We start from the raw sequence: 20,495 nt of genomic DNA, 5'->3' as shown, positions 1-20,495 counted from the left end.
AGTCTTGGTGGGATCTACTGTGGGATCTACGTCAGGATCTTGGTGGGATCCTGTGGGATCTACTTCAGGATCTGTGGAATCTACTTCAGGATCTTGGTGGGATCCCGTGGGATCTACTTCAGTTTGTTATTGGAACCGGTGGAGGTTGGTGGCTCCAATGCCAGAGAGTGAATCACAGAATCATAGGGGTGGAAGGGGCCTACAAGACCATCGAGTCCAGCCCCCTGCTCAGTGCGGGAAGCCTGATTCCCAGGCGGTCTCCCATCCAAGCACTAACCGGGGCTGACCCTGCTTAGCTTCCGAGATCAGACGAGATCAGGCACTAAGTGAATCCGCTCTGGGTTTCAGTCAGAACCAGCCAGAGCTGTAAAGGTGCGGAGCACATCCATCAGCTCCTTTAGAGTTCTGACTGGTTTTGACTGAAGCCCGCAGCGGATTCACCGACCCACTGACATCAGAGCTGCCAGCCCCTGCTGATTAGAACCCCAGGGTGCAAAGAAGTGGATGGGAAGTGGGTTGGTTGCCTGATGCACCCCATGGGCTAAACACTCATTAGCAGCCACATTAGCCTTCCCCAACCTGGTGCCCTCCAGATGCGTTGGACTACAACCCCAGTTATCCCCAGCCAGCCTGGCCATGTTGGTCAGGGCTGCTGGGAGTTGTAGTTCAACACATCTGAAGACACTAGGCTGAGGAAGGCTGCTGCATCTACAAACAGAAATCCACACCTGCGCTAACACAGAACTCCCAAAGTGGCTGGTGGAGGGGCACAAAGGCCTGTCCCAAGGCCTATCAACAGTCATATTTCACAGGTGAGGAACACTGAGGCTGAGATGAGCAAATAGCACAAGGCCATCCATCCATGGCAGAGATTTTTTAGGTCTGACTTTCAATTTGACTCACTATTGTTAAACTATAAGGAGTCAGAAACCCTTGTGGATCTATGTCAAATCAGCCAGGATCCACCAGTAGATCCCAGTCTACCGTCTGCCCACCCCTGGTCTGGAGCTCCTGAGCACACAATCCACAGGCAAGAGGAGCGACAAAATCATGGGAAACTGAAACTGAACATGAAGTGGCACGCTGATTTTTAAGAAGTGTGCATGCATATCTGGGTACATGAAAGAGAACAGGCTGAGGATGCACCAAATGCACAGGGGGAAGCAGCAAGTGACGGGCTACGGGCCGATGCAATGCCTCTCGTCAGGGCTTAAGAGCCCATCCCAAAGATGAACCCCTGGGCTACCAGTTCAGCACAGGGAGATGTAAGTGGGAGCACGGGAAGTGACCTGGGAAAGGCAAGGACTCCTTTTCCCAGGACTCCCCCAAGGCGAACGCTCCCCCAAGCGTTCCCCCAAGGACTCCCCCAAGGTGACCTGGGGAAAGGCAAGGACTCCTTTTCCCAGGACTCCCCCAAGGCGAACGCTCCCCCAAGCGTTCCCCCAAGGACTCCCCCAAGGCGACCTGGGGAAAGGCAAGGACTCCTTTTCCCAGGATTGCACTGCCTGCCACTTTTCTAGGTAGAAGCACTCTGCATGTCTGCACTGAGATTACTAGAAAGCAAATGGGACAGTGCATGTCCTACCATGTGCCCTGTTTGCGTGCGGATTTATAAGGAAAGAAAACAGAGCACCTAGGCCAGGTTACCTGAAGGATCGTCTCTTCCCATATGTACTTGCCTGGACACTAAGATCATCCTCAGTAGTCCTTCTCTGGGAGCCCCTGCAAAGGAAGTGAGGTGGGTGGCTACCAAGAAGAGGGCCTTTTCTGCTGCGGCACCCTGGTTGTGGAATGAGCTTCCCAGAGAGGCTCGCCTGGCACCTACCATGTGCTCTTTCTGGTGCCAGCTGAAGGCCTATTTATTTTCCCAGGCATTTTAGTCTTTTAGTTCTGTTGTTTTAAATCTGTCCCTGTATTTTAAATCTTTGCATTACTGCTAGGTTTTATCTTGGTTTTTACTCTTATTTTATTCCATAGCTTTAACCTTTTAAACTTTTATAATGTATCTGATGTAGAATTTTATGGTTTTAATTGTTGTGAACCACCCAGAGAGCGTTGACTACTGGGCGGTATAGAAATGTAATTAATTAATTAATTAATTAATTAATGCACAGCACGGCAGAAATTTATCTGTACGCAACAAAAACTGTAGCACACCACAGGAGCATGAAAGGCTGAGCATGCGTTTGCACATGGATTTGGACCTACCCTCCCCCGGTACACACAATTGCCCCCATTCAAAGAGGCTACAGGAATAAATGCACATTTCCATCCCTGAGACGTGGCAGGCTCCTTACTACGGCAACGTGCGCATCGACCGTGGTCATACTCCAGAAGCTCTGAGGGGCGCAGATGCTCCTTTGGGTGTGGTCTCCAACGCTCCTGCTGTAGCCGGATGCGAGCCGCTTCATCCTTGGCAAAGGCTCCCAGGTCCTGCGTGTAGCGGCCATACATCTGGGGAGGGAACCCAAAAATGCGAAAGGGTCAAGGGCATGGCCAGGCATATGCAGAGCAGACAGACTGATTCGAAATCACCTGCGGATCAAGAAGGAGCATCTCCTGCCCTTGGGACTCAAGCACTGATTTCCCCACTGATGGATATACAGCCTTTCAACTACACGACAAGATGGAAAAAAATACCAGTCAGGTGATGGGTAGGCTTCAGGCTAGTCAGATCTACTTACTTTGTTTTTACCCTAAGATTGACCAGCCAGAGCCAGGTGCTAAAAAAACCTCCAGACACTTAGAATTAAAGAACAAGGGTGCCTCTGGACACATTCTGAGCCCAGGAATTTGTTTTCAAAGAGAACTGAGCTCACAGTCCTTTCCTGCTGAAGTCGACTCCTGGTTATTCCAAACTTTCTCCATTTCAGCAGCCTATGTTGTGTGGGAAAATTCATTTTTGCTGTTGCTACTGCTAAAACACAGGGAGTCAGGAACCTTGCTGACCCACAGCTAGCCCCCCAGAGATTTATCAGCAGGTTCTGATCTGCCTTCTGCCCACCCCTGCTGTAGGTGTGAGCAGGAGTTGGGGAGGGGGAGGTCAGTGACTGGAAGCCTGGAAATGTCCCCCCTTCTCCCAGGAAGAAGCATGCTGCAATTACTCAGAAGTGTAGGTAATGCACTCAGCACATGTTCAATGGCGCTATTACCCTATCCTTGTGGCTAGGGGGCAGAAATCAGTGTATTTCTAGAGCTCCCATAACGTTACACTGATGCTCAGAAATGAATCCGGCTGCAGTGTTTCACTGCCTCTCCTGTTCCTAACCACATAGGGCACGTCATGCGCTCTGCCCATAGGGTTGCCAACCAGCTACTGGGGAAAACACACACACAACCATCTGATCAGTTGTTTTAGCCTCTGGACCAGTTGCCAGAATCATTTGTCCAAAAGCCAGAAATATTTTTGAGTAAAGGTCGGCAGCCTCATTTTCACTTAGTGCGCACGCTCAAAATATGCAACCCCGATACAGGTGCGCTACGAAGCCGGGGGGGTGGCTGATCCCAGCCCCTTCGTGCCATGTCGCATGTTGCTGTGAGAAACACTGCTTCCTCCGCCGTCCGTCCCCACCCCATTGCTGGTCCGCATCAGCAGTGGGGATACCTCTTACATCCTCTTCCTTGCGCAACTCCTGCACCGCACATCAGAAGCCAAGCATAGGCTCCGTTCCGCAATATCAGTGCCAGCTCCAGGAAGCAGAAAGATTTTGCTGTTACTTCTGCCTCCAGTGGTGCCATCCAGGTTCTGTCCCCTGACCAGGGACGAGACATTTTGAAATGAAAACCAGCATCTGGATGTGCCTGATCTCGTCTGATCTCGGAAGCTAAGCAGGGTCAGCCCTGGTTAGTACTTGGATGGGATACCGCCTGGGAATCAGGCTTCCTGCATTGAGCAGGGGGATGGACTTAATGGTCTTGTAGGTCCCTTCCAACCCTATGATTCTATGATTCTATGAGTCTATGAGTCTATGAGTCTATGAGTCTATGAGTCTATGATTCTATTCTCTGTCCCCGTAGCTAAAAGTGTTGTGGCAGTGGTAGTAGCGGAGACTAAAGAAGTACACTCTCAGGGCAGTGGATACATACATGCACATGCATACTTTCGAAATCAATGGAGGAATGGCAAAAAAATGGCCATGATCCTCACCATTCCAAAGTAGCAGCCTACAAAGTGAAAAGTTGTTGAATTACATTGATAAAATGAAGCCTTTAACCAAACAGTATTTGCCCTTCTGTTGGTCAACCTTTCCAGTGCTTTTCCACTCCCTGGGCAGACCATTAGAAGGTGGGATCACGTTTCCTTCTCCCTAAGTTGGGTAGAATGTTGCTGGCATGTTTTCCTTTAACTCAGCTGTAAGTAAAGGGACTAGAAACTTCAGCTTTCATTTGAGGGGGTGCTATAAACTGAACTAAAATTCAGGGAAAGGACAGCCCCACCTCCTCTTAAACTCCAGCCCTGCCTCTTTCCCCATTTCCCATCCTTCTGCCTTAATGGAAGCATGCCTGAGTTCTTCCAGTAAGGGCCCCAGGGATGGGTCAAGGCAAAGCAAACACAGAGGCCTCTTCCTGGTCCATAGAGACATAAAAGCCCCATCCAGAACAATGCCAGGCAGATAAGGAGGCTGCCTGGCTGATCAATAGCCATTGTTTCCCAGTGCAATGCTTCTCCCAGCACTGAGGCCGGAAATGGGCTGGCGCTCCCAGCTGGGACTTGTTGCCACTGGCCATCAGCGCCACCCAGCCAGCCTGACATCACTGACGGCCATATGGGCCTGTGTGGTGAGGCTGGGTTGGGTCGGGCCAGGCCCAGAGCACCTATGAGCTGTACCGGAGGTCTTTAAGCAATGGCCGGACAGCCATCTGTCGGGTATGCGGCAGCTGCATCCTCCACCGTAGATCCTGCACTGAGCAGACGGGGTGGACTAGGTGACTTCCAAGCTCCCTTCCAGCGCTGTGGGTCTAGTTCACACCTCTTTTCAGCCATAAACTCACTAGGTGGCCTTAGCAGTGGAGGCTGGTGGCTCTGATGTCAGTGAGGCTATGAATCTGCTCCGGGTTTCAGTCAGACCCAGGGGCCATCTACACAGCACCACTTTCAACGTTCACTCCATTGTAACTGTGCAGCATTGCAGCTGCACATTAGCTTCTGCTGCGGTACATGCGCAATTTACTGTGGACTTCTCCAACGGAAAAATCCACAGTGCCCTGACACGTGGCCGTTAAAGCAAAGTAAACTGCAGCAGTCACGCTGCTCTTTTTTTACCATTATATTTAAATGAGCAGCTACGTGAGGACAGGGGTGAGACACTATGGGTTTTCAGTGGCTGTTTTGTATTTTAGGGGTTCTTTTGTGTCTGTCCGTTCCTCTTTGGTAAGATGTGGGTGGTCTGCTCCTTCATTACCATGCCAACTGTTTGTACACAATCACAGCGGCAGTCCTCCAGCCCCACAGCCTCAAGATGGTTCACACATGCGAAGAGTCATGCCCACGTGAGAGGTACGTGCCTACCCATCATTCCAAAATGGATCCCTCTTCGTGCCTCTGTTACTGCGCAGCTGCAAAGGAATAGGGAGGAACGGGGAGGAGTGAAAAGGTGTCACAGAGCGACGCAATCATTAAGCACGCCAACCCCATGGCCACTGCAAACTACAAAGTCAGTCAGCTTAAAAGGTGCAGCAAAACACCTCTGCGGAAATCCGCATTTCTCCTGTGAAAACCACGGTTTGGCTGCGAAGTGGCAACTACGTCATATGTCCCGAAGGTCCTCGGATCGCAGCAGCCCTGGAGTAAGTGGGTGAAGTAGATGGGGCCCCAGTCAGCTCCTTTAGAGTTCTGACTGGTTCTGACTGAAACTGGGATCGTATTCACGGTCCCACTGACATCGGAGCCACCAGCCTCCACTGGGCCTTGGGTAAGTTGTTGTTCTCCGAGTCACAGCCCCACCATCTGGAATATGGACATCAAACTGCTGGCCTACCTCACAGCACTGTTGTAAGAAATGAGGCGCTATGAAGACTCACAGCACACCGTTTAAATGCTATTACTGTTTGGTTCAATGGAGTGTACACACTCACGCTAAGCTTCTGCGTGCGAACGTCAGACCAAGGGTCTATAGTTCAGCATCTTTCCACAGAGACCAACCTGATATATCCCAGAAGCGTAGAAACAGGGCACAAAGGCAATAACGCTCCCGCTGTTTGCGCCCCCAGCAACTGAAATTTAGAGATATACTTCCTCTGACCCTGGAGGTTCCATTTAGCTCTTGTGGCTAACAGCTGCCAACAGACTCGTCCCCCACAAATGTTGCCTCATGTTAAAGCCACTGAAGCCCAGGGCCACCATCACATCTTGCGGCAGAGAATTCCACAAGTTAACAACGTCTTCTTGTGCAAAGGAGTGCTTTGTTTGGCCAGTCCTGGATCTGCCACGAATCCATTCCATTCAGTGACCCTGAGTTTGAGTATTATGAAAAAGGGACTGACTGAGGCCAAGTGGGAGCTGCACTGCGTATCTGTTGCCTCACAAAGGGGACCCACATGCCCTCGGTCGTGAATGGATGGACATCTCAGCCAGGGTGTTCTGGGAAACAGAAGCGTGTCACTGTGGTCCCCAATACCAGAAGGTGTTTGGTACCAGGCAAAACACTGCTTAGCTTTAAGGAAAGGGGCTACTGGCTTTCTACATGCCAGAACCCTCCAACCTGGGGAGCTTCCAAATATGCGCCCCCACCATGTGGAGCTACAAATGGAGCCTGCAACAAAATGTTGCAGTGTCGAGTCCAGGGTTCCAGCCAGCCAGCCAAGCCCCCTTTCAGGATATTCCATTCCAGCCCCCACCAGTTTTCCCCTCCCCTCCTCCCCAACAGCCAGTCGGCATTCCAAGCACAATGATGCCTAAGCAAGCTCAGTCCCCAGTCCTCACTTGCCATGCTAGTTTTCATTAGCTTCCCCTCCCATACCACCACCCTTAAGGAATCTTTTTTTTCATAAAGATTTTGCATTTCTGCAAACTTCTGGTCCACCAAAGCCTGCCTCTCGTTTGTGGATGGTACCATCTGGGCTACATAAATGATCCACACACAGAGAATGATTTTGCTATTAGCTTATAGGATGTATGACCATTTTGACATGCCTGTACTACATCCTTCCACCCCTTAAGTGTTAGCATCCGCTGCTTAATCAGTATAATAAAGCAATAAAATGAGAAGATTACTTTAGGTCCATGGTTCAGTTTAATAAATAAACTTATTTCCATTAAGTCATGTAGCTGAATCTGTTTGAAATGGCTTGGGGGACAGAGGACCCATTCTTCTGAAGAGGGGGCTGGACCAGATGACATCTAGAAGTCCCTTCCTGTCCCTAGGATCTTCCAGCAGGGGCCTTCGAACAGGAAAGAATTGTTGAGGGGTCAGTGGTTGCATTCAGCCTGTCCTTTTAGGCCCTGCCAAGGGTTCAAGTGCCTGGCTTCCGTTCTCTTCCCTCTTCCCCAGGCCTAGAATACCAAAGTGCTGGGGGAAGTGGGCAAGGTAGGAGGTTTGGCGGCTGGGGGTGGGGGGAGGAGGTGGCAGGGGGAGAACAACAGGAGGCTTAAACTAGGGAAGGGACGTCCTTGTGTGAAAGAAAAGCCGAGAAGCCTGACAATTTTGGCACTGGGAGAGGAGCAACCTTTGCACCGAAAGGGGTGTAAGGGCCGTGTTGATTTCTCCTACAGAAACAAAGGGCTTGCTCTCAGACTGGGGGCAGGGGATACTGGCACAGAAGGTGACCCATTGCGGGTGTTCCTTCTTGGGGTTGCTACGCCGAGGTCTTGTGACCTGTTTCTGATCAGCAAGGTCAGAGTTTGGGCCTTTCTACCCAATCAAACTGGAGACGGATCCTAGATTCCTTGATCCCACCCACCCACGAGATCCCTACTCACAGTGCGTTCGCTCATACCATTATCACCTCTGGCAAACAGACTCAGCAGGTTCTGAAATCGTCCCCCAACCTGCAAAGCCCGTTTGGCCCAAGGTGACAGTGGAACAAAAGTAGCTTGTGTTGTGTACATCACAGGGAGCGCAGCCCCTCCCAAGCCACTTTCAGTGATCCTACGACCTGCCCAGGCTCAACCAGTTGCACAAGGCATGGGAAACTGGGGTACCGTCACTGCACAGAGCCTTCCTAATCCTATCTCGAAGTTGCGCTTCTGATGACGAGGGTTATGTCCAATATTTCTAAGGGACTCGAAGGGATCTCGCCTCCAGGCAAGAAGGTGTGTGCTCCCCATGAAGACATCATCATGTGTGGCCGTTGTCTTTGTACATGCTGTGCATATGCACAGAGCAACTCAAGTCTCCTGTCGCATGTATATGGGCCAAACAAACTATGCATAATGGCAGTGGAGGCTGGTGGCTCTGATGTCAGTGGGGCTGTGAATGTGCTCTGGGTTTCCGTCAGAACCAAAGCTATTGCTCCTTTAGAGTTCTGACTGGTTCTGACTGAAACCCGGAGCGGATTCCCAGCCCCACTGACATCGGAGCCACCGGCCTCCACCACATAATCGTAATCACACGCTGTACACATGCCATTTCCAACTGTTCAGGGAGAGGAAGAGAAAGCCAGCTTCCCGTGGAAGCTTAGATGGCTTTAAGAAAGGAGGGCCGGGCAAATTTCACAGAGGACAAGTCAATCAACTGCATTCACTATGACTGCTAAGCAGAACCTCCACGAGCAGCAGCAGTGTACCTCTGAATACCAGATGCCAGGGACAGGCGACTGCCTTCAAACCCTGTTTTCAAGCTTCCGGAGGCAACAAGCTGGCTGCTGCAGTAACCTGGACCCCAGACTGGATCAACCTCAGTCTGATCCAGTTTCCTTTCTTGCCTCAAGTGTGAAGAGTCACAACCATTTTCCGCCAGAGCGCTCCATGTTCCCAGCTGCCCTGCTTGCTCATCCAGCGGCCAGGCACTTTGGGGACAACTCATGGCCACCCCCCCTCCTGCCTGGTTCTTATTTTCCATCAAAAGATGTGTGGGAGAAAAACACACAGGAACACACACACAGAGCTGCAAGTCAGCGGAGGACGCAGCAAAGCAGCAGTGTGGGGACAGGCACGGGGGAAGAGGGGGGCCGGGCACTCAAAAGGCTGGGTGGAGAGCAGTTCTCTGCCCTCCGCCAATTTAACCTTGGGGGAAGGGAAATTTCTGCATAATGCAGCCTCAAACCTGAAACGGGAGGGGGGGCAACATTCAGGGTTACGAGCCCGGTAAAAAGAGGAGGACCTTCCCCACGAAAATTCTGCTCTAATATAACTTGCTGCCTTAAGTCAGCCTGCATAAGACAGCCCCGAAGTCAAGAGGTGTTCACTCTCACAACATGCTCTACCACTGTGTTATGGTTCCTCCGAGCATTTACTTCCTTAATGCTACTAAAATTGTTGTTGTTGTTGTTGTTATCTTACAATTATTTAAAGAAATTAAGGCTGCAATTCCTGTCTCTACTTACTTGGGAGTAAGCCTCATGGAACTCAGTGGGACTTATGTTTGAGTAAGTCCTGCTGCATAGGGCTGGATTGGAAAATCACTTTTAAAAACAGGTGGCTTGGTATTTTCAGCTGTTGCTGCTGTGCCTTGACTGGGAGGAGCAGCCTCCCCCAGCCTGGTGCCCTCCAGAAGTTTTGGACCACAAGTCCCACCAGCCCTAGCCAGCATGGCCATTGGTCAGGGATGATGGGACTTGTAGCCCTAAACATCTGGAGGGCAGCCGGTTGGGGAAGGCTGACTTAGAAGACTGCCTCCCCAGTATATCCCACACAGCAATAGAGCTTGAGAGCTCTTATAAGGCATAGTTGGACCACGCTGGGCACCCACACTGGGCACCTAAAACAACAGTGCCAACAGAGGCTGTTCTGGTGCCAGGATGGAGGGATGACACTCGGTTGTCATTGCCCTTGTACCTAACCCTGTGAAACCCAAAGCAGAGTGTTAGGTCAAAGGATTACAGGCATGTAAATAGCCACTCACCTGGTTACTTATGGTGAATAAAATGTTCCACCAGGTGACCAGTCAGGAAAGCATTTGTAAATCGAGTAGGTTCCTCTCCCTTCTCCTTTTAGGCCATAGTTATTAGTCAAGTGGGGCACACAGGTATATGCAGGCAGGGAAGTTGGTTTAATTAATTAATTAATTTAGTGCCGTTACAGTGCATTGCGCTTTCCAGATTATAAGACAGGGATGGGGAACCTGTGGCCCACCAGCTGTTGTTGGACTCCAGTTTCCATCAGTCCCAGTCAACATGGCCAACGGATGGGGCTAATGGGAGTTGCAGTCCAATATCTGGAGGGCCACAGGTTCCCCACCCTTGATATAAGACCACAGGTCCCTGCCCCAAGGGAGTTTACAATCTAAAATTGACACAGGGGAAACAACAGAGGGAGGGCATAGAAGAGGTGGCATGTGGTAAGCAGGGAGGCCATATGTGGTTGTTTCAGTTCCACATGCTTAAACTTGGTTACAGGCTATGTTAGAGTTTGGCAAGGGTGGGCAGACTTCAGGCTTGTGGGATCTATTTGGGTTTTTTCTTTGCTAGAACACTGAGGTCTACCAGCCAGAGACAGACACAAAACGGTGGCACAGGCAGCAGAATCAATTATCAACTGCACCCCATGATATATATGAATCGATTTGTGAGTTACCAGAGATCAGGAATTCTAACACATCCTTCTAAAATGGCCTTTGTTCGGCTCTGGCCAACAGAACTAAAAGCAACCAATTGGTATTTCTATTTCACAGATGAGGAACACTGAGGCCGAGAGATAAGCCGTTAGCAGAATGCCAGTCATGATCGAGTTTCTTTGTTACACATCCCCTTGCTCTGTTAAAGTCAGAAATCCTTGGAGATCTACTGCAAAGTACTCAGAGATCTACCAATAGATCCCAATCTACATTCTGCCTGCCCCTACAGTATGGGAACTAGGAAGCTGGGCCAAAGGCTTCTTGGAAAAGGTGGATTCTTGAAGAGGGATATGTAAGGATGTTTCCACACTAGCAGTTTCAGTGGATTCATTCCCAAGGCTGGGGCTGAGCCCTGAGAAACCAGAAGGAACCTTTACAGCCTGTCTGCCCAGAAGGAATGCCTTGGAGATAAAGTGTCCCAAGTGAGTTATCATTGCTACATTTTGCCATCCAAACACATCTCGCAAATTAACAGAGAGGGCCAGTGAACAGCAACATCCATGCAAGCTCAAACAACAAGGATATGTAGAGAGGCGTTCACAGGCAGCCATTCCACATTTTTGGAATTCTTTTCCCCTGGAGACTCCAAGTGTGACCCTGAACAAGAAAGCATCTGAGGATCTAATCCCCAGTCATCTAAAGTTTGGGAAGCCTGGGGAAAAGCTTGTTCTAGATTAAAACTGAAGGCCCTGCTTCACTCAACACTCAGAAGAGATTGTGAACGTATCTTCTTGGTCAGTTCCTAGAACAACTGACGGGCATCCTTTTTGCATCTGCAGGGTAGACCACTTAATATTGCCTCCTGGCATCCCACGCTCTCCATTGTCCAGCAGTTTCTGGGCAATCATGATCCTTTGGGATCCCCCCATGTCTGTCAAGTATAGCACAGATTGAGTCAGGAAATCCTAGTGCCTCTTTACCCTCTCTCTTGGGATAATGTCATTGCATATGTCAGGGGTGCAAAAACTGCAGCCCGCCAAACCATTTCCTGTGCTCAACCAGATCCCCCTGCAGGAGGCACTGCCTGGGGATTCCTTTGCTAGTGATGGAGTGTGTGTGTGTGTGTGTGTGTGTGTGCGTGGGATTTCAATGTTGCACAGGACCTCCCCTTCAATAGGTTCAGATGAATCCAACATGGTGCCTCATTAACTTTTCCAGGCACCCTTCATCTCCTCTTACAGCCTGATCTAATCACAGGATTGTCCAGGCATGTGGCATCAGTGGGAAGAGCCATCCTAGCTCCACACTGACTTCCAGTCTGTAGCGATACAGTTGTGGCCATGTGAATCAAGCTGCAGCATCCCACCTTTGGCACTCCAGTGTAAAACACGTGAAAAGTCCACTGCCCAAAGCAGCATCTTTTCCTGCCAGAGGGGACAGATAGATACATGCCATCCGTGTGCCACAGGTTGAAGCAGCACAAGCTGAAGCTGGGCTTTGCCTGCACCCCGTGTAATCTAAGTAAGACTTGAGGCCTTTCTAGCTGAGCTATATTTGGGGTTAGGGAACCATAGAACCATAGGGTTGGACGGGGCCTACAAGACCATCGAGTCCAACCCCCTGCTCAATGCAGGAAGCCTGATTCCCAGGCGGTCTCCCATCCAAGTACTAACCAGGGCTGACCCTGCTTAGCTTCTGAGAGCAGACGAGATCATGCACATCCAGCCCAATGCTGGAGAAATTTGAGAGGACTAAAATGAGTTCAGATTTCTAAAAACCTGACCTGCGGAATCCACTGCGGAGCAGCTTCCTCAGGCTGCACAGAGTCCATGGACTTTGGGATCTTTTTTTTTTACTTTCCTGAAATTTCTGCAAATTTATTCAAAGGCAAATATGTACATTTCTGCTGAGACTGGAAAATATACACAGGGAAAAGTTGAAAGGAATGGGGGACAGTATGCTAAATGTTATATACTAATGTAAATGATATAAATTGTTGCAGACCCTCTTACAGAATTATTTGTGCATTTTCCCACATAATTATTATTTTTTTAAATCTGTCTGTGAATGTATGCTGGAACGAACAACACTGCACAATCCACGAAACACACACAGGATGGATTTCACAAAATCCGGACATCCCCATTTGGTGTGGCGAGATGTTTACATGGTCTAAGTCAGGGGTAGGCAACCTAGGTCCCGCCACATGTTTTGGACTACAATTCCCATCATTCCTGACCACTGGCCATGCTGGCTGGGCTGATGGATGCTACAGTCCAAAACATGTGGTGGGATCCAGCTTGCCTACCCCTGGTCTAAATTAACTCATTATTAACCTAATAACAAGAGGCGTGAGGTCAGGGACCTGTCCAGGAGCAAGGGCCTGGCAACCACACATTTTAACTTGGCTGAGGATCTCTGAATGCAAGCCCCAAATTTACAAAGACCGTAAAAGAAATAGCCACAGGTTTGCACAGCTGGCTGTAATTCATGATTCCGAGTGTACCGTTCATGTCTCCAGTTGAAGAACACTGCATTTATACACACACACACACACACACACAAACTCCAATGCTGAACTAAGGCTATTTCAGAAGATTAAAAATACTCCAGATACCATTCCAGTCCAGGAGGCTGGAGTGGAAGAGGCTCAGGTCGGGGGTGAATCTTCCGCAAGTTTGGTTTTCAAACGGTATAATGTTTGGGCAGGTTGAGGAAAGCGGCTCTCCGCTTTCCAGGTTGCCAGATGCAACCATTCACAGTTTAGAGAAGAAGCGGGGAGGACAACCGCTCGCCTTTCTTCTCTCTGGCACAGTTTCCTGGTCTGTCCCTGTCCCGGAGTGCCAAGAGCATTGGATACAAAGGGAACAGCGGCAGAAATCTGTGTCATGCTGAATTCATTCAACAAATCTCTCCCAGGCCGCTCTAATCAGTCCCGATCGGCTGCACGGGGAACAACAGGGGCTTGTGGAGTTTAATCCCAGCAGTCCCTCGGTCCAGGAGCCCCGCCGGCCAAGAGACAATTAAGGTGGAAGTAATGCCGTTGAGAAGCATTTCCTCTGCAGAAGCCAGTGGTTGCCAAAGTGTTCAGCTTGTAGGGCAGGCGTGCCGCACCAATTTGACTGCTGAGAAACCCAAGCGCCAGCTGGCCGCGGGGCTGGAGTGGCCAGATGAAAAAGAGGGCGGGGCTCCTGCACCTTTGGTGGCTGTGTAAAGGAGGGACTTCAGGAGGTGTCATTGGCATGGCAATTCCCTCTCCTACACAACTATTAAAGGCGTGGGAGCCCTGTCCTTTCTTATATCAGGCCACCCTACATGGAGCCGCTGAGCAGGGCCAGCTTCAAGGGTCCACATTCCATTCAACATTTCCTCAGCAGAAACTTATGTACTGTCCTACAGATTTATATGTGTAAATGTCAGGAAAGTAAAAAAAGTCATCCGAGAGTCCACGGACTCTGTGCGGCCTGCGGGGGTTGCTCCGCAGCGGATTCCGCAGGTCAGATTCTTAGAAATCAGAGCTCGTTTTAGTCCATCTCTAATTTCTCCAGCCTCCCTAGAGTAGACTCAAGATTTTAGAGCAGCTATTTCTGGGTCCTGGAGCAGGGACCCTGGAAGTGTTTTTAAGGTGTATGTGTGTACCGGGGGGGGGGGGCGGACAAGTAGGGCTGGCATCAAGGGTAGGCATGATTGACACCTACTGAGGGCCCACACCCCGGCAGGGGCCCACTGACAGGGTACCCCCGGACGTGCTCCTCCTCTCCACCATGCCAGCCTGCTCGTGCACCTGCCTCTGCTCTGGCCCAGACAACGGTGGGGGAGAGATGGAAGGGCAGGACTTGCCCCGCCACCTTCCTCCCTGGCTCCCTGCCTGTCCAACAAGCAAGCAGCAGCAATGATGAGGCAGGGGACGAGGCGCAAGAGCAGCTGGGGATGATGGTGGTGAGAAGGCGGACTCCCTGAGGGCCATGGAGGGTGTCTTGCCCAAGGGCCCTCCAAAACCTGCAGCCAGAACTACCCCGAGGACTGCAGCAGATTCTAGGTGATCTTCTAGCTGCAGACCCAACTATGCATGTTAAACTGAATGCTTTTAATGCATCATATATTTTTTAAAGGTAGCAACTATACCGGGGGTGGGAGGATCAGGGCCTCGCCTGCGGCACGCAGGGACAGGAGGCTTAATTCTTCTTCCCCTAGTGCAGGAACTGTCCATCAAACAGAGGACAGCTTAAAATAGAGCGGCCTTCCCCAACTTGGTGCCCTCCAGGTGTTTTTGATCACCACTCCCATCAACCCCAGCCAGCACAGGCAACAGTCAGGGATGATGGGGGTTGTAGTCCAAAGCATCGGGAAGGCATTGCCTTGCCTACCCCTGCCCTAGTGCCATAGTTCAAAAAAAAATTCTGTCCCCATGACCCACCCACCCACCCACCCCCACTACTATGGGCACCAAAGGCAGCTTCTCTCCTGGGGCAAACAGCACCTTTGGGGGAGAGGATTTTCATCAGGACCATGGTGCAGGGGAGGAGGGCAAAGCCTCCACACACCCTGCATTCCCAATCCTGATTGCGCTTTCCTGAGGCTGCTGTTTAAGAGACACTGGCACATTAAATCAAGGGTGCAGAACTTGAGGCCCACAATTTCCACAGATGGCCACACCCCTTCCACTGGCCATGCCCCCTTTCCCCCAACAGCCAATCATTTGGTGGTTTCCCGGCTTTCACACAGTTTTTTCCCATTCTAAAAGCTTGAAATGCCTCCCCTAAGGCTTAGCTACGTGCAGTAAGAGTACAATCCTGTGCATGTTTAGACAGAAAAATGTCCTACAACTCCCAGCATCCTCCAGCCAGCCCTACGAGCCTTCAGCTAAAATATCCTGGTATTTGGGGTATTTTGGGCCTCGCCCCTTTTTGTCTTCGATCCTGCCCAACTTTGGCCATGCTGGCTGGCAGTGACGGCTCCTGTAGTCCAAAACATCTGCACGGCTGCCCCCATACTCCCCTGCAGCTGCAAATTGCAAGAAATCAGGGCAGGTGGGCACAAGATTTCATTTTTTCTTTGAAGCTGGACCAGGACTACAGCACTGAGTGGAGGGGAGCGTAACATGTTCCCTGCTATTTTCCAATTCCCCCTTCCTTCTTTTTCCTTTGCGGGGAGATGTTGGGGGTGCCCTTGCAACATTCTGCTAGTGTGCACACAGGTGTAGCAGTAAAAGTCTTTATGCTTCATCTCCCTTCTCTAGACCTCTGGAAAATAACTCTCTGAAGATGTATGGGAAGTGCCTGTTGACTCTGGCGTGCCCGCATGTCAACGTACGCACATCAAGAAAAAATGTGCTGCCATTACATCCCCCTTCCTCCCCGCCCCCGCCAAAAACCTATTAAGCCAGATTGTAAAAGTTGCTGAATATGTTTGGAGTTGCAGCTGTTCTGCAGTAAGTGCAACCAGCTGCACGGGGAGATAAATCATTCAGTTAAACATTGTGACATTTTAAAAATATAGCTTGTGGTGCAAGTGACTAGCACACCTCGGTCCAAAAGCCAATGCAGGTCAGGCTGCTGCAGAATCATAGAATCAGAGAGTTTTAGAGCTGCAGACAACCTGGTGCTCTCCAGATGTTCTGGAATACAGTTCTCATAATCTCTGACCAAAATCCCCATGATGGCTGGTGCTGACGGGAGCAGTTGTCCAAACCATCTGGAGAACACCGGACTGTCAACTCCAACGGCGTGAAATCATGGAGTTGGAAGGGGCCATTTAGACCACTGATTCCTTGAGAAATCCATGCTGGCTTCGAGTGATCACTACATAAGTGTTAAGATGCCTACAGATCAAGCACTTTATAATCTGCTCTAGAATTTTCCCAGGTATTGATGTCAGACTGACTGGTCTATAAATCCCTGGATCTTCCTTTTTGAAGACAGGAACTACATTTGCCCTTCTCCAGTCCTCTGGCACTTCACCCGTTCTCCAGGATTTCTCAAAGATCATTGACAGAGGTTCTGAGAGTCCATCCACTGGCTCCTACAACACCTTAAGATGAAATTCTGAGAGCCAGTGTGGTGTAGTGGCTAGAGTGTTGGACTGGGACGCGGGAGATCCAGGTTCTAGTCCCCACTTGGTCATGGAAGCTCACTGAGTAACTTTGGGTCAGTCACAGACCCTCAGCCCAACCTACCTCACAGGGTTGTTGTTGTGAGGATAAAATGGAGAGGAGGAGGATTATGTCAGCCGCCTTGGGTTCCTTGGAAGAGGAAAAAAGGTGGGGTATAAATGCAATCAATCAATCAATCAATCAATGTACACTGCCTTGGGTTCCTTAAGGAGGAAAAAAGGTGGGATAGGAATGAAATAAATAAATAAATTCTTCTAGACCTGGAGATTTGAAGTCATTTAAGGTGCTTAGATATTCCCTGACCATCTCTCTGTCAACCTCAAGCTGCACTCCCCCCCTCCAGCCTGTTTGTCGCCGATGCCAGACGGGACACAAACCCTCTTTTGGGAGCAGACTGGGCCAAATCAGGAGTTGAGCAGTTCCGCCTTTTCTTTGACACCTGTCAGCATCTTGCCACCTGACATCATACTGGAGGGTGGAGAAAAGCCCTCAGCAATGGACAATATGGGGCGGCTATACTCGAACCGTGATCCTTGGCAGGAGGACAGGTGTTACAAACACCCAAATGTCCTTGTTTTCATTTGGGGAAGCTTGTTCATGAAGAGGTCCTGCGCAGGAGAGGCTTTGACACCCGTTTGGAACACCGCTATTTTAACTCTCTGCCACGCTCTTCCTTGTGTGGCCTTCACCGCCCCAGCTCTAACCTTGAGGCATCCTTGCTTATGACAGGGAGGGAGGGGGAAAGAGGAAGAGAAGGGAACTCAGAGTCGCTATTCCCTGGAAAATGTTGTGCAAGGCTGGCAATTGGGCAAGTGTATCGACTGGAGAGAGCATAAAAACCCGTCATAAAAAGGGATTAGACTCTAGATTGCCTGCTGGTGATAAGGTGGCCACTGGGGAAAAGATCAAGGTTAACAAGCGGCAAAACTGGAACGGCCAAGGAGAGTCTGGCACACTGCTGTGCAGTGAGTGGAGCAAGGATGGCCGGGGGGTGGGTGTGGGGGTGGGAGCAGAGAAGACTGAAGAGCGCCCCAGCGCAACACAGGTTGCACCTGGGAAGAATGCACAACAGGCAATGAGAGAGCTGGAGCACATGAGTAAAGGAGAGAGGAGCCAATCTGGGGGGGATTTTTATTTTTTAAAGACATGCATTTTTTTTTAAACCGTATTGGCTGACTTGTAATGTTGTTGTTTTTAAACCACATTTGGCCTGTTTTATGCTATAGCAGGGACAGACAACTAGACGCCCAGTAGCTACCCATTTGGCCCTCAACACAGCCCTCAAAACCCAAGGGCACCACATTTACGGAGCACCCCAGTCACTTTCTCCCATGCAAACCGAGATATTTTAGGCTGCAAACCTGCCACCTTATCTGGAAGTAAGTTCCATTGAACCCAATGGGACATACTTCTGAGTAGGCATGTACAGGATTGCACTGCTGAGCTACTCCCCACGGTGACAACGGCAACAGAGGCTCTGTCAGAGTTGGCAAAGAGCAAATTTATGTATTTAAGTGGCTGGCTCAATCCATCCCAGAGTTCAGGTTATAATAATTTCAAAACACTTGCATAAATTGTAGCACTATAAGGGCACAATCCTATCCAGACTGACGTGCATCCTACGGAGGTGATCGTAGCCCCTGTGTTTCTCTTGCTCTGCATTTTGGCTAGACGGGCTCTGTGGAAGGGGAGGGAAGGAGGCTGGGAAGGACTGGGGAGAGCTCGGACCACTGCTTCCCTGGTCCCCTCCCCTCCCCACCCCACCCATAGAACCGCCCCCTTTCCCTCCTCTCCAAGATTGCTTCTGTGAGCTCAGAGAGGTAGGCAGCAGGGTTTTCTCTGAGCCGGCTACGAGGGAGAGGGGGCAGAGAGCTTGGACTCCTGGGTCTGAGGTCGGAGCACTGCCTCTGACCTCAGATCCGGGAATCTGAACATACACACACCCGGATCCAGGAATCTGAACTCCCCCAGATGCTGCCTAGGGCCATAGGATTGCTCTCCCCACAAGTTAAATATTTCTAATTGATTAAACGTCTGGCTTTTAAGTAACTAATTTCACTAATAGAATGGAAACACACTTTGCAAAACCTAAAGAAAGGGAACAGTGTCTCTTCAGCACAAAATAACTCAAAAACATTTCAAGCAACCTTCCAGACTTTAAATACAGATCAGAATGACACATCATCTTAAACTTCTATTTCCCATTATGTTTATCACAGGAATGGCGGAGTCAGTGTAGCCACATGACCTGTACAGAAGGAAGTCCGTCAAGAACCCATCAGTGATGAAGAGTGTGAGAGCGCATGCGCATGTCTGAGAGAGAGGAATTAATTAAGCTTTCAGTGATCACTTGTACTCATCAATCAGTTCAGAAATTGCAGCCCTAATGCAAGTAATCCATTAAAAAGCCGTAATGCCTAGCAAATGTGAATGCCCAACTCCAACTGAGTTCACCTAGGCAGCCACCAAATCTCGTCTCCTCCCCTCTAAAAAGGGTTTCCCCTCTAGGGTTCACCTAGAGATTGAAACAGGATGTACAGAGACCCCTTAAAGATTTCAAAGAGCCTGTTCACACAACACGCTAACCCACTCAGTGGTTGAGTGTGGGTTGTTTTGAACCATGGCTTGTTCGTTTTGAACCATGGGTTATCGTGTTGTCTGAACGCAGCCAGGCTGGCTTGTTAGCCATGCAGGGTAGCTCGTTAACCACCCTGAACAACCCAACAGCAACCCATGGGTTCTCAAGGTGGCTTGTTCGAGAAAATAAGCCACATTGCATGGTTATAATAGGAACCCCATTAATACCAGAGCCAATATCCCCTCGTCTGATCCTTCTCCCAGTGTAAACTAGGAAAACTTGTACTCTGGGCCCAATTCAAGGTGTTGGTATTGACCTTTAAAACCCTATATGGTTCCGGTCCAGTCTATCTTAGGGAGCGCCTCCAGCAACACCAGGGACGCCACTCAATGAGATCAGCCTCGGTAGGCCTTCTGTCTGTCCCATCAGCCAGGACAGCTAGGCTGGTGAGGACTAGGGAGAGGGCCTTTTCTGTGGTGGCCCCCACTCTGTGGAATTCCCTGCCTAGTGACCTCCGCCATGCCCCCTCTTTGATGAGCTTCTGCGGGGCTTTGAAAGCCTGGCTGTTCAGGCGGGAATTTGGGGTGGGTAAGGGTTTCTTTTAGAGCAATGTTGTTTTGTTCAGTTGATTATGTTGTATTTTGTGTTGTTATTCGTACTGTATGCCAGCTAGAGTGGCCAGCTAGCTGGCCAGATGGGTGGCTAATAAATCAAATAGACAAACAAACAAACCAAAAGAGCTGGGGGGGGGGGACAAGCAAACAAAAATATATGCTAATATACATAGTGCCTCAGTCTGTCTAACCAGTATTATTTAAACTTGACCAGTGGAGGCTCTGAAAGCAGAGTTCTTCTCTAGCTCTTCTAAAGATCCATTATCTGGAGATCCTGGGGATGGAACCCGCAACCTTCTGCAGGCAAAGCAGCTGCAACTGTATTTTAATTAGGTATTTGTGCTTTTAGAATTAAGATTTTAATGGTGTTTGTGTGCTGCACTGTTTTCATATAGATTGTTGGCTACCCTGGGGCTCCGTGTGAGGAAGGAGTGGGGGGATATAAATCAAATATTAAACAAACAAACAAATAATAATAATCAGTAATAGTAATAATTAAAGATTAATGATAAATAATACCACCATTGAGCTCTGGCCCT

General features: G+C 49.8%; 1 protein-coding gene across 2 annotated transcripts in view; it reads right to left on the bottom strand.

The window, feature by feature from the left end:
* CLCN2 (chloride voltage-gated channel 2) overlaps window positions 1-20,495 on the bottom strand; it is a 91,848-nt gene that overhangs the window by 53,596 nt on the left and 17,757 nt on the right. For both annotated transcript variants that reach the window (XM_084847635.1, XM_084847636.1), the window contains exon 2: window positions 2,298-2,454. In XM_084847635.1, the coding sequence (XP_084703761.1) occupies window positions 2,298-2,454 (157 nt within the window). The remainder of the gene's footprint in view (window positions 1-2,297; window positions 2,455-20,495) is intronic.

This window comes from Heloderma suspectum, chromosome 3, assembly GCF_057233095.1.
Source record: "Heloderma suspectum isolate Gila_16-S chromosome 3, 16-S_ref, whole genome shotgun sequence".
In the NCBI taxonomy this organism is placed as follows: domain Eukaryota; kingdom Metazoa; phylum Chordata; class Lepidosauria; order Squamata; family Helodermatidae; genus Heloderma; species Heloderma suspectum.
Note: the sequence above shows the minus strand (reverse complement) of the source record. Positions and strands in the feature narration are given on the sequence as shown.